This window comes from Astatotilapia calliptera, chromosome 11, assembly GCF_964374335.1.
Source record: "Astatotilapia calliptera chromosome 11, fAstCal68.1, whole genome shotgun sequence".
Classification (NCBI taxonomy): domain Eukaryota; kingdom Metazoa; phylum Chordata; class Actinopteri; order Cichliformes; family Cichlidae; genus Astatotilapia; species Astatotilapia calliptera.
This window is the reverse complement of record NC_137432.1, coordinates 12,500,479-12,515,150: the sequence shown is the minus strand read 5'-3', so window position 1 is coordinate 12,515,150 and position 14,672 is coordinate 12,500,479. Positions and strand designations below refer to the sequence as shown.

Below are 14,672 nucleotides of genomic sequence, written 5' to 3'. Positions count from 1 at the left end.
TTATTAATAACCTTATTATTTATTAAACAGATGGCCTAACTCCATCTGTTTCTATGTGGGGTTGTGAAAGGGATTTTCAACATCTCTGAGAGAATATTTTGATGAGACAAACACATATGAACATGCACACAATGCCCTCGACACATTATGTGACAGTAAATTGCATCACCATGGAAACCACTACCAAGAGAAAAAGGTGATAAAGAAGAGATGGGGAAGACAGAAGCATAGATGTACAGCAAGAATGAGTGAGAGAGAAGGAGAGGTGGAAGAGGGGTTCCTGCCCAGAGGACAGAAATACACCAACTCAGAACTTTGATCTAAGAACTTGATCCCACCACAGCCACACATAGAGACGCTCACTCAAAAGAAATTTAAAAAAATCCCCAGAGGAACTTAAAAAAAGCTACTGAAATAACTGGAGATTATTATATCGTATTCTTAATATCACCCCCTCATTTTTTAAATTCAATTTCCAGTTTGAACTGGAAAATACAAATATTTATAAGATTCAATAACCCTAAAATTGACATATAATGACAAGCCTAGGAAATCGCTCTTCATTGACATCCTCTCAAGCTCTCAGAGTAAAAAATGCTTAAGTGGACGGATTCCTGGATTGGATAGTTAAGTAGCCAGAGTACAGACAATTTAAGTCTACAGGGAAACTAATTCAGACATAAGGGCAAGATGGGACAGCACTTTATGCAATTCCTACTGTACTGTCGTTGTGTGGGCGTTGAGAGTCTCAGCAAAGCCAGGTTTTGCTGTGGATGTTTGCACACATTTCTTACTTGCTGTACATCCTGCTGAAAGACACACAGCTGCAGGCGCTGATGCAGACGGACTTTGCGATGCTGCCAGATGTTTTCCAGTTGCCTTTGATGATGCAACACCTCATGGATGATATCCAAAACATGATGCACAGCCTTGGAGTAGTTAGCTGATGCCATCAACGAATCTGCACTTCCTGGGGTCAAGGGTCGCTGCAGTTTGTCCAACAGAGACTTGCCATCCTGGCTTACCTTTGAAAGTTGATGGGCAGTGTGACATTTAGTACTGGGTGGATCTGATGCGTTTGATGCTGTAAGTAGACTTAGAATATTAATATTAATACAAAACTAAAATAATTTGAATATTATATATGTATAATATATGTTCTTTATAATTTAATTCAAAAAGTCAAAACTATTACGTAATCTATATTCATTTACATGCTGTATAGAAACATTTCAAGGCATTTTATGTAATTTTGAAAATGATGGGCTATGGCTCATGAAAATCAGAGTCTAAGATCTCATATTATTAGAATATTTCCTAAGATGAATAAAAACAGGATTTCTAATGTAGAAATGTGGAATTTCTGGAATTTTTGGGCTTCCTCTTGACAATATCGCATAGATTCTCTGTGGAGTTGGCTGGCTAGTCAAGCGTACCAGTAACATGGTCAGCAAACCATTTAGAAGTAGTTTTACCACTCTGGGAAGATGCTAAGCATCTCCATAAGGTTTGTCAACAGACTGAAGCAGGAAGTGCTCTAAAATCTCATGGGAGGCGACTACTATAGCACACAGTGGACCAACCACTACTAAATACCAGTAGATAACATAACACCCCTAATAATGTTTTTTTTTATCTCATCATGTCATGTATGTTTTTAACTGAATATTGTTTTAGATTTCTTAGCTGGAGGCAGTGAATCTACCAATTTCAAACTAAATTTCAAACATTGTTTAATTTGTGTTATTTGCTTTATTTTAAGTTGTGAAACTAACTAAAACCCAAAGAGATGTATCGATGGAGAAAGTTTCCATTGTTGCTGAAGGCATGTGTGAATATTTTGAATGCACGATTTGCATAATCATCACATCTATTGTTTGTATTCCATAGAGTCACAATGATATTTGTATATATATTTGTATACTCTGTGTGTTTGCATGCTTATTTGTGTCGCGCACTTATGGTTCGGACGCACTGTCTCCGCAAATGTGCCTGTTTCTACTGACCTCAGAGTATGCTGTGGTGATGTGCTCATACAGCCCCTGGTGATGATGGATTGTGTCTTCCAGATCCTGGAGTTCAGAGGGCAGCTCTCCCTCACCACATGCCTTACACCACGGCTCCACTTTACTCATGTACTGCGAAAAAAGACAGATATACAGTATTTGTATAGAAACACAAGTACAGCATCATACAAATGCTATTAAGACCGAACAAGCAGGTCAGTTAAAGATTACAATAGCTTTAATATGTCTTCGAAAGTCATTTTTGCACACAAATAATAACCCTGAAGTTTTCTATCCAGATGGTGGTGCATATGAGAATTTCTATGGGAGGACCAACACAGTCAAAAAGAGAAAAGTAAGACATCACTTGGAAAAAGAAAGACAGAGTGATGGTATTTATTCACAAAACTGTGAACAACTGATGGATTTTGATCTTATATGTCACTTACAAGGAAGTCTTGGGCATGAAAGACCACACAGAAAAAGAGCCACTCAGCAAACAACAGTTGTCAACAACTAATGTTCTGCTACTGCATCCGTAAGCAAAACAGTTTAAAGTAGTATTGATCATTTAAATGGTCTCTCATTGGCAAGGTTCCACAGTAACCTCAGGGGCTTTAAATTGGAAAGTTTTTTTTTAATCTAAATGTATAAGTAAGAGTACAAGTAAGAGTAGAAAATTACACAAAGCTGTAATATGGTTTAGATGACAAAAACACATCATTACATAACAGATCATATGCTGCATGCTCCAATTATTGTTTGCACAGCATGTACTAAATGAATGTAAGAACTCACAACTTTATAAATACATGCAGATATTCTGATGCTTTCAAGCAGAGCTGCCAACAGCGCATTTATGTCTGCCAAAAAAAGTCTTTTTGCACATATAGAAAAGAAGAAATGTGCATCTATTATGCACACATGTATTACTATAATATCAGAAGTGTAATTAATTTTTTGCATCCCAGTACCTGATCTGCTTTCTGGTGGAAGCTGGCAGACATCTCCAGCAAGGTGCTGCGTTCGTCCAGTGCTGCAGCAAAGGCCTTCCACTCTTGCTCCAGCTGGCTTGAGATCTGCTGGATCTGCTGAGAGGCATAGTGGCTGGACTCCAGGAGCCGATTTCCAACAGACATGATTCGATTGATGTTCACATACACATTCTGTTTTTCAGAGAGAAACAGATACAGAGAAAAAAAAACCCAAAACATATTAAAAATTATTTAATATGGTTTTACTCTTTTAATTAATTTCAGTTCTATACAAAAGAAAAGAAAAGCTACATTTATATAAAGAGTGCTCTTATCGTTAATATTTGGACATCTTCAGTGTAGTCTGTCATTCAAAGTATATCCAGTCTTCAAATGGCCCAGACTGTCACTGTTCATTCAAAGCAATTAAAGTTATATGTGGAAAAAATAGTGGCTAAAATTATTTATCACATATAAATAATTATAAAATAAAATAACCTCTGTCCTCACACACACACACACACACACACACACACACACACACACACACACACACACACACACACACACACACACACACACGGGAGACATACCCCCATGTGAATAATAAAAAAGCCCATTTGCCTCTTAATCTTTCAGTCTTTTTTAATATATGGGCCCCAAGCTGTTTTGTGTAGATAGGCATGGATCAGCAAACGCTAATTAACAACTGTGTTAACAGCGTGTTATTATTCTATTCAATTACTGCTCCTGGAGCCTATTATGGCTCTTAGCTAGCTTGTTTCAATCACAATGGGAAGGAAAGATGAACCAAACACCAGCTACGACCCTTAAAGCAGTTTTCATCAAAGCTGTGGACACTGGATTTACTTTGTTCAACTCAGGAAGCTTTGAGTTTGTCTGTTTTTATATTAGGGTTTAGAGAGATTTTAAACAGCTCTGCATTTGCGTGTACTGTAGAAGAACAATCCATACTGTGCAGAATCAACACTGAAACGTGCTCGATACAATCTGATGTTGGTTCAAGGATAAGAGCGACAGTGGTGAGCTAAACAGCACGGCTAACACGAGTTCAGCTTTTGAATACACAGCAGAAGTTAAGTTGTCATAAATAAAAGCATGGCGGTTAGGACTAGAACTACTATAATCCCATAATAAATCTTACACATCAAATGTCACAGGAAGAACTGTCTCTGAGGTTTTATGTGGTATTAGGGACTATTGGGATTTTGGGGGGGACCTCCAAATCACACAATCATTCAGGGGAAGAGAGGAAATGCAGACATGTTGGACTACTTCGGGTGGTAATCTAAAACTGATGGCTGAAGGAGAGAAGGGAGGAGGAGTTGGGAGAATATAAATTTAAAAAGTCTTCTTAATTTAAAACTGATGGTGCCATAGGGAATGAGAGTGGCTGTGGGAGAGAAAACAGACAGAAATACGGAAAATGGAAAAGAGGACAGGTCCCAGAAATGAATCAATCTGTAGAAATAGACAGTGTCTATCCTGTAAAGGAAGCACAAGAAACAGTAAAAACTCCCAAAACCTTAAAGCTTTAAATACTTCCTGTTTCTAAAATGACCAGTAACCAGACTCGCTGCTTTAGTTACAATATTTACTGAAGTGAAAAATTCATGGGTAATATAGGGATGTCAAGCAATATAAAAATATCTCTGCAATGTGCAATTCTTCAGCTAGCTATAGGTTAATATAAATGTAACTTTGCAGGACGTGTGAATTTATGCTAACCATGAACAGTATGAATGAACAAACCAGTCATATTGGACAGGATCCTAATTCAGTCAGCAAGGTAGCTGTATGGAGATGACTGGCTTTGTAACATGAAACACTAATAAACCCAAAGAGTCATTTGTAAGATTCCTTTACTCAAACAATGTAAACCCAGTTTTGAATAACTGGGTTATCTCACAGTTCACTTTCCCAACACCCTGTGCTCCTGCTTTCCAGTTTTCACAGGAACTACTCCTAATCTCTGTGAACCATCTCTTTGTATACAAACTAAAGGCAAATCATTTATTTGCCTTTAGGAATTTTTCTGGGTTTTCCATTTTTTAGTCCACTGAACAAGATACAGTATCAAAATCCCTCCCGAATCCTTTGGAATTCAGATTCTTTTTTTGTAAACATTCATTCTTCTTTTCTTTTTTTACATTTTTATATAATATATGCTGTTATATTCCAGATGTAAAAAGTAGCTGCCCGATGCTTCCAGTGAAACCTTTTTACATTGGCCCCTCCTACCAAGTCATTTGCATCCATAAAAATCTGTAAGGCATTTTAGAAAAACACATCACACAGTCACTAACAACCAAAGACACCACTCAGCAATGGCGGAGCCGGCAGCAGAAAACGAAGATTACATGACAATGGAGGCTGACCTGTGGTCAGAAGACGACAATACTTATGAAGTTGCAGACACACTCGGTATAGATTACAACGCAACGAGGGACTCAAGAGAACAGCAACCAAACCCTGTGTTCAATGGTAAGAACAGAGAGGAGCTGAAAAATCAGAGAGCTGCGACAAACGCAACACTGCCAAACATCGGAAACCAAAGCGCAGCCACCAACCGCCCCCCCTCTCTTAGGTACATGACTATCAGATGGCCAGCGTTCAATTCCAACAATGGAAGAAAGCAACCTCCTGAGTTAGGTAAGACAAATATTCAAATTCAGACGATACAAACACATTAAATACAAACACACAAAACTATTAACATTATTTTCTCATTAGTTTTTTTCAGGCATGTTACGGTGTGTCTGGTGGTTCTGTGTATTCTGTTAATCAGCGTACTCATCTGTGTGAGCATCGCTTGTGAGTGTGAACTTCACTTTCGTGAAATCATAATGTTATCACCATGTGTATACACTGATCTACGCACTGATGTATGGAAGACATTTTTAAGCCACTACACCAGATCTAACAGACTACATTTAAAAATAGTGATACTTACAATGACTGAAAGTTTTATCCTCATCTTCAGTGAATATATTAGCTCATTTATCACTTAGTCATGTTACTTTAACTGTCCATAGGACCATGAGCGTGGAATAAATCTTCTTTGCATTGCTGTCCTTTGTAAAGAATTACGTCTGTATGTGAGCTTCAGTTGTACATGAACTCATAAACGTATCATTCCTTTCATAATAGGTGCCACTTTAGCTGGGCATCAGGTGAAGTTGACTGAAGAAAACAACAAGCTACGCGGAAAAAACAATGAGTTGACGAATCAACTAGGCACGTAGTCAATAAACACAAAATCAGCATTAACATCTTCGAAATTCAGCACAACTTCATCACAACAGAGTGCAAAAAACACAAAATTATGTCCAGTCTAAATCCTTGAGCAAACAGTTTCTTAGATATATAAATATATATTTATTTGAAAGTGTACTTTTTTGAAAAAACCTGTTTCTGTATTTACAGATAATTTAAGAAACGTTTCCACAGCAGCATATGATGTTTCCAGTGATGCTTACCCTGCCTGCCTCTCTGGAAGAACATTCTTTGTACTTAATTATGAAGTACTTGATGTAAGAAAGCTCTTTCCCTGTATCTCTATGTGTGCGTGTGTATATGAATGTTATGGGTATCAAACATTATGCTCAAACGTAACAGCTTCATTTATCTTTAATGCAGGATATCATGACAGAGTGCTACTTCTATCTGCGCAAAGTCAGCATGGATGGTAAAGGCTGCAATAGCACATTTTCTTGGAGGTGTGCACGTACCTTTCTCTGAGACTGCAGCAAATATACAAAACGACTGCTTGTACAGATCATGGCATTTCTACAGTCTGATTTCGGGCTTATATTGCAATATTTTTTGGACAGTTGTTATATTTGCTGCATAACATACATCATGTGTTTCCTTCTCAACAAATATGACTAGAAACATTTCGACTCCACGCATGACAGTTCGAACAAATCTACTAGCAATGCTTATTAAATTTAATCATTACAAGATACCCAAGTCCTGTGGCTTCAACACAATCCCACCATCCCCTCCGTCACCTGAGGCCCGTGGATTCTTGTAGTTGGATTTTTAGTTTCTCTTAGCATTTCTATGACCTTTAGCTTAATTTGTTGGGATGTCCACTCCTTGCAAAACTTTCAACTGTCTTGATTTTTTTCCCAATTGTGAAAATTGTAGAATTACAGAATAAGTTTGGAAATGTCCTAACGATTGATGGTTAGCAACAATTGCTTCTTTGAGATCATTACTGTTGACTTGCTTCTTTGGCATCTACATCAAACATCTGAATATGTCGCATCATCAAACTGTTAAAATCTTCAGCAAAACTGTGTTAGTTAACAAAACAAGCCAAACAATCTGAACTCTCTGAATTCATTTTGTGATATTAGAGTTTTAAAACCTGTAGTAGTTGGGAAAAAAGGCATCATATGCTACATGTGTAAAATGACGGCTCTATTAAAAGTGTTTAAAAAAAAGCTCCTTGACTCCTAAAGTGAATTTTTAAGTACCTCCCATAGGGGGAGTAACAGTATCATAACCCTAGGGGTTGTATTTTGCAACGTGACACATTATCTCTCACATAACAACAAAGAGTCACCATCAGCATTTGGTCCAAACCTTCACTTACACATGACACTCCCATCACTGATGACTGCCTGACACAATACAGTAAACACATGCTGGTGGGTTTTTTTTTGTTTAGTCGCTGGAAACTGGCAAACGAGTAATTGCGTTGTTTCACCTTGGTTTTACTCTTGCTACAATGTTGACACAGTCGGAGAACGCGGACACACAAACAGGAGAACAGGCAGTATAAACACACCTACTGACACTGTGTGTTTCCATTGTGCTGTGCAGGCAACAGGAAGGGGAAACACCGCTTCCTGTGGAAGAATAGGTGGAGGGGGCGGTGGTCTTTCACTGTTAAACCATCTGTATGCATGTTCGTATATGTTTGTCTACCCCAGGGGTAGGCAACTCCAGGCCTCGAGTGCCGGTGTCCTGCAGGTTTTAGATGTGTCCTTGATCCATCACAGCTGATTTAAATGGCTAAATTACCTCCTCAACATGTCTTGAAGTTCTCCAGGGGGCTGGTAATGAACTAATCATTTGATTCAGGTGTGTTGACCCAGGGTGAGATCTAAAACCTGCAGGACACCGGCACTCGAGGCCTGGCGTTGCCTACCACTGGTCTACCCTGTCAATATGGGCCTGAGTATACAGTGTAGGTCTATCTGTCTTCTCAGCTGTCTCAGTTGCTTTTTGGCTCACCTCAGCCAGTACAGTTGAAACATCCGGCTGTGGGAGGTCACTGAAACCGCCCTCTCTGGGCTGAATGTTGCAAATGATCTGTAACACCAGTGACTCTATAAGAAGATTTAGGCCAGTTGCCCTGCTCTCCATTGGTTTCACTTTTGCACTAAAAATAATTACTTTTAGAAAGTAGCACGGAAAAATGGCAGGCTAGTTTGCTGTTCAAATCAGAGGTAGTGGGCTACATCCTTATTGTTTCTCAGATTATTTTGAAGCTGTTTTTAGTCTAAAATAAATCTACTAATTTAAATGCATCCCACGAAGCCTGGAACAAGCTTGGTTTACTTGCTTGATGATATATGACAAGCAGGAATAACACACCATTATAAGTTATGAGGGATGTAAGAAGAAAGTGCACTGCAAAGGATTGACAAAAAGGATGAAACAGAAATCTTGCAAAGCTTACCAGTCAAACTGTGACAAAGGAAAACAAAGTTAGGGCAGAGTGCATAGTGTGGTGGGTGCAGTGACACAATACTATATCCTCAGCTAAATTTATTAGCCAACAGCAGAGCTCTAAGGACTAGAGTGAGCTATGATGTCGCAGGGAGGAGGGTGGAGCAGAGCAGCAAAGGGCAGCACACAGCGGTGGGAGGGGCACAAAGGCAATGCGGGTCAATTATGGGAACAGCACCATGACAAGACATGACAAACTGGGGCAGAGTTGAAGCAGAGTAAAAAAAAGATGAATATGAGAAAAAGAGCATGGCAAGACAGAAGACATCAGTTTCCCCATATAGGGAGAGGGTGGTTTGGGATGAAGGGTGGGGAAAAAAAGCATTTAGTGTGGATGAGAGGAATGACGGCAGTTTACGATTGCATTACCTGTTTCTGTGCATTTGTATGTGCGTGACAGCTAACGATAGGGTCTTACCATGCAGTTCATAGCGAAGTGGTTGTGCTGCGTCTGCAACTCCACAGCATGCTGGTGGTTCCCTCCGATCTCTGTGTAACTGGTCAGGAAAAGCCCCTTGTTGTGCATTATCCAATCAAACATCTACAGAGAGTAGGTGGAGAAAACACAGTTAGCTTTACAAAAAGCACATCAAATGAAAAGCTGCCCATCTTGTGGTAACTCATAGCAGCAGGAGTGAGAGGCCTTGTTGATTGCTAATTAACCACAACCGCTGAAGAAGGCAAAGGTCATCTCCAAGCTCCTCTGATAGGAAAACGAAAAAACTAAAAGACCGCTGTTGTTCACCCTCTATTGAGGTAAGAATATGACAAATGTCTGTTAAATAAAGGTACTTGCCAAAAACCCTGAAAAGTGTATAGGGCTACAGTTTCCATTAGCACACACTCACACATTACTTAGAATATGAAAAACTCAATTATATATTTCCAAAGGGCATTTAAAAGCTTGTAAACTCAATGGGCAACCAGAAATCTAAATATATATTTAAAGAATATAAGCAATTTCCACTGTAAGTGTAAAGATGACGTATTATGTCATCCATTCATTTAGAAGGAAAAGAAAATTAATATTCAACACCTGCCATCAGTCAGCTTTATTAAACCTTTACAACCATATTGAGCCTCAATTATCTGGCTTACATGGTAATGATGATGATCATGTTATATTCTTTTATGCCTGAATAGAATTGGTAAGTATGCTCATGCAAAAGATTAGTCAGGAATGACTGCATGTCCAAAAAGTTAAACCGCTGTAGTGGCATATTTAACATCAGGCATACTGCAGAACTGACAACACAATTAACTTTGTGATTAGTTCATTTGTGATTAGAATGATTAGTTCTCTGACCTTCTCAGCATCTTGCTCAAACAGCCGCAGTTGGAAACACTGATCCAGCTTCAGTTTCCTCATGTGCCACAACTGCTGCAGATTCTGCCGCATCCCGTGCAGCTTATCCAACACACCCGTCACTTTAGCCACCAGATTGTGCGCGTCCGCGTGCACGTGAAACCCGTGATGGTGGTCGTTAGAATCTCCGCTAGCTCCAACACTCCCAACCCCTGCAGTCTGTGACTGTAGCCTTTGGAGCAGCCTCCGTCCCTGTGCGTCGAGCTCCTCTACCGATGCTTTGGTGGCCCTTTTCTTCAGTGCAGCATGTTCTTCCATTAACCGCCGAGCCCCTTCCAGATCCCGTGGGAGATCACGCTGGGACAAGGTTTCCTGGAGTTCTTCAAGGCGTGATAAAGCCCGCGCTGCATCACTGGCAAACGTCTCATAAGAGAGCCGCACCTGAAAGGAAAGTTAAAAGTCAACTTTTTTTCCCCAATGAGGATACGGAATTGAATTTTTAAAAAGATCTGAAATAAGACTGGTCTTTGACTGATGTTTTCTTAAGTAAGCGCACAAAAGATTTAAATTAAAAACCATCTTATGAAGGAACAGATGTAAACAAAAGAAAAGAATCAAAACCTCAATCCATTCATCATGGTTGTATTCTAGGCTGCCCTCGAAGTCGGCTGTCAGCTGGGAAGGGTCCACAATCTTGGTTAAACCCTCTAAGGAGACCATCACCGTCTGGTGCGGGAAGGCAGATTTGGGACACACAAGAAAATAAAAAAGAATTACAAATAGATGAAAGGGCGAAAGAGGAAAAATAAGCACAGTTTACACTAATATAATCACCACCATATTCCAGACTAGTCAACTGTTAAGTTTCTAAAATATTTCTTACTGTAAAAACTTGACTCTAAAGATAATGTGCAATCAGTAAGCACTGTACACCCACTGTTAGAATGGGTGTGGTGAGGTGACAAGAAAGACTGAGTTATCTCTCATACGAATGCTTCTATCACTGTGATCTGCCTGATAAGTAAAACTCTACGGCACTTGATGTGCACCCAAAAATAGTACGTTTGACGTCATACACAAAAAGAAAAAAAACAACAAAAATACAACAAGTTGCTTGTCCAAAGCCAAATGCACTAAAGTTAGGAATAAACTCTTTGCCATGTCCTATATATCCTGTTTCCATAGTAACTGGGTCAGAACTAAATATACCACCTCAACATGCCCACACGGGACAGAATCGTGCCACTGACACAAAGCACAGTCCAATTAGAGCTGGTAAAAAAGGCCAGTGGGTATGCAAAACTAACTAACAGTTTACAACAATTTGCTCATCTGAGCATACGGTACACTGACATGACGAGACAACAAAACAAAATGCATTAATCATTATCGAAAAGAGAAGAAAATCAAACCAAAAACCAAAAATTACAAAAAAAACAAGCTGGAGGGGTTAAAATGATTACCTTTTTATGTTGAACTATTTAAAGCGTGTTCGAGCATCGCCTACCTCAAATTCAAACTTGGAGCTGCCAAAGTTGGTCCTCTGCTTCTGCCAGAAGTTGTCTGGCTTGATGATAAGAGCAACGTGAATACAAGAAGGGAACGATTCCTGAAGGATCTTTAGCAGAGGTTTGATGCTGTCCCACTTAGAACCACGCATGTCCACAATGACTGTGAAGCCATGTCTGGCCACCTCCTCACTGCAGAAAAAAAGGAAATAAATAAAAGAGGTCATATCCCAGGATAAAGGGCTAATTCACAAAGAAAAAGATGCAGTACGTTTAACATTTATAATGCTAACATAGAACCATTAAAGCCAGGTTAGAGAAAAAAAAACTTGCTGGCAACGAAAGGACAAAATTTGACGTCACTGCCTCGAGTCGTAACATAACATTACACAGCCCTTTTCTAAAGGAACTGCTGTAACTGAAGTATCCAATCTCCACAGCATCTGGAGAGGAAAGAAAACAGTTAAAACATTCAAGCGTTGAAGTTTCCACCGCCGCTTACCAGGAGTCCTGCTGCCGTACACTTCCATAAAAGGTTGTTTCTCAGTATTAAAGGCTTTAATCTGAATGTGTAGCTAGGACACAGAAATAGACGCAGGGCCTCCTGCTCTATCTCACTCTGACCACACTCTATGAAAACAGATCGGCAGCCAAATGGATAGAGAAAAAAAAAACAGAGCAGAGCCGATAGAGAGGAGAGCGAGTGAGAAAGAGAGATACTGAGACTGGAAGGAGGGTAAAGAAAAAAAAGGGGGTAAGGCAGCAGAAATATTTAGACAGGAGGAAGAGAAATTAAGCTGAGGAAAAGAAGCTGGCCTCCTCCTGACTTATGACACTCCTCGGCCTTCCGACTGGATGACTGGCCACCTCTGACTAATCTTTTATCCTCTCCAGTCTTACCTCTTTCTGAAGAGCTGAGCAGTTTGGAAGCCTGTAAGTCTTTGCACACCAGCTGTATCGGCTTCTACGGCTTTAGTTAGAGGTAGATACTTGTTTTTTTTACCTCTCAGCCCTAAAAAATACTTTAGAGAAAATTATTGCAACACTTTTAATAAAGAGATCAGATTGGCAAAATGATCTGCCTTCAGATAATGATTTTAACATAAACTTTTTATCCAACACAGACTGCTCTCCAAACTTAAAATAACAGGCACTTTGACATAAAACATAAACTCCTTGCGTGCGTAATTTAGACTTCATTCACCCTCTTTTTGGGTTTTAAGGCATTTGATCTGAGAATATATTCTGTGGGATGATAACTACGCACATAATCTATAGGGAGTAAACAAAGTAAAGCTGTGAACCCAACAGTTAAACTTGATTCTGCTGCTGCTACTGAAATTTATGCAGGAACTGAAAATGCCTCATTCAGCCTCTGACATCCCACAGATGAACTAAAAGATCAGTGAATCTGCACTCCATCTTTTTTTTCAGTAACTGATCTGGACCACTTCTTGCCTCAAGACAAATCTCCAAACTCCACCGTGAAAAAGACTTTAAAGCAGTCAACCTGCAAAGCACTAGTAAGCATAGCACAGGGGAGATCAGACGCAGCAGAGAAGAAAAGTGCAAACTTCCCTCTAAGCTAATGACAACTGACTCCAAACAGGTAAACGCCCGGAGCTACGTATTAAAAGTGCTTCTAGATTTGAAGATCAGCCTGCACACAACTACAGGGAGCAACTTTGGAAATGCTTCCTGTGGCAACACGTTTTGAGTGTGCAGCAGACTCTAGTCTAGCATGACAACACATCAAATGCAGGAATGAGAGGTGAGGTGGGGGGTCAACAATTGGCAATACACCCTGTCGAGAAGGGAAATTATTTAACTATAGCAGTAAAATAATTTCACTTTACAGAGAATCCAAAATAAAAACAGCCCAGTTTTTTTTTTTTTAAATTAAGAAAGGTGGGAAAGTCAAACACAAACCAAACAATGAGTATACTTTGTCTGTCTTCAGGCTTTGTGGATACATGACCGCTAACCATCTGATGTTAACTTGTTTGACATTTTGGATGTGGGACAATCATGGTGACAATGTAGGATCAAGTGAATAAGGTCCCAGTCATACAGGCCTAGAGCGCACAACCATCTGGCAATCAATGGTCATGAAGGAAAGATGAGTATTTCCTGAGCGAGTTGTAAGTGCAGGTTGATGGAAGTCGCTGAGAGCTTTACTTAAGCCAGTCAGCGACCCCCTGGCAGCTACCTTTTGGCTGGGAGAAAAGTGCATTCCCCCAAAATGTCCTTGTGACTACATTGGTTGTTAGCGTATTGCCATGGTGGTAGACTGAATGGAGCTGATGGACTTGTCTACAAAGATTGGCTGGCTACTCTCTAAGCTGTAGCAAAACTGTGAAAAGTACTACTGCTCACCTACAGGCAACTACAGGCAACCTGCTAAAAACCAAAGCAATCACCAAAAGGTTTCTGGAGCAGCATCTTCTTTAAAACTAATTTTACCCAGTAACAGCCTCCAGAAACCACTGCAAACCATTTGGGGAACACACATTTTCATCTAGCAGTTGTCAGTTGTATCATGTCCAGTTATTGCAAACAACTCTCGATGTCACGTGGGAAACATCAATAGCAAGCTATAGCAGAGGTTATATTTGAGCGTCTACGCACGTCCATAGTTGGGTGTGTGTTCCACTATCCTTACCTTGGGATTGTGGCCAAGTATGCTATGAGCCTGCGCAGGTCTTCGGGTCGTATTCTGTCATGGTTGCTCCGTGCTGGAAAGGTGAGAATCGGACCTCCACGTCTGTCTCTGCCACCTTCGCATAGAAATACAATGACACAAAGAAAACCTATTTAAATTATGAAGATATTTTCTTTTTACAATTGTCAGAGATAACTAGTGAGTAGAGATAGCTGGTTCAGATAGAAAGACAGGTCAAATCACAGTTACAAGAGTGGTAATGGAGTTCCAGTCACAGAGCTATAACAAACCACACCAACTACTAATCTGACAGAAAAAAAACATCTTAAATTACTCACAACTATGCCAATACAGTTAACACAAATGATGTAAAATTCAGATCAAAACCATGCTGTGTCAAATTCACAGTTCAGAGAAATAAGTGAATGCTAATAAATTAGCTACACATAC

At 39.7% G+C, this 14,672-nt stretch overlaps 1 protein-coding gene and 1 long non-coding RNA gene across 5 annotated transcripts in view; one reads left to right on the top strand and one right to left on the bottom strand.

Annotated features, from left to right (window-relative positions):
* triob (trio Rho guanine nucleotide exchange factor b) overlaps positions 1–14,672 on the bottom strand; it is a 112,585-nt gene that overhangs the window by 54,489 nt on the left and 43,424 nt on the right. For 3 of the 4 annotated variants that reach the window (XR_013912049.1, XM_026185031.2, XM_026185036.2), the window contains exons 4-11: positions 14,223–14,337; positions 11,560–11,752; positions 10,674–10,778; positions 10,053–10,493; positions 9,165–9,287; positions 2,981–3,172; positions 2,007–2,138; positions 795–1,025 (exon numbers count right to left, since the gene is read on the bottom strand). Coding sequence is in view for 3 of the 4 variants with exons in the window: in XM_026185031.2 (XP_026040816.1) it covers positions 795–1,025; positions 2,007–2,138; positions 2,981–3,172; positions 9,165–9,287; positions 10,053–10,493; positions 10,674–10,778; positions 11,560–11,752; positions 14,223–14,337 (1,532 nt within the window). In the remaining variant the exon portion in view is untranslated. Of the gene's footprint in view, positions 1–794; positions 1,026–2,006; positions 2,139–2,980; positions 3,173–9,164; positions 9,288–10,052; positions 10,494–10,673; positions 10,779–11,559; positions 11,753–12,062; positions 12,434–14,222; positions 14,338–14,672 lie in introns of those variants that run through there. The other variant, XM_080307808.1, reaches the window with a different exon arrangement.
* LOC145432020 (uncharacterized) lies at positions 4,779–7,420 on the top strand. The gene is made up of 3 exons (XR_013912361.1): positions 4,779–5,653; positions 5,735–6,534; positions 6,641–7,420. It is a non-coding gene; the product is annotated as an uncharacterized LOC145432020 (long non-coding RNA).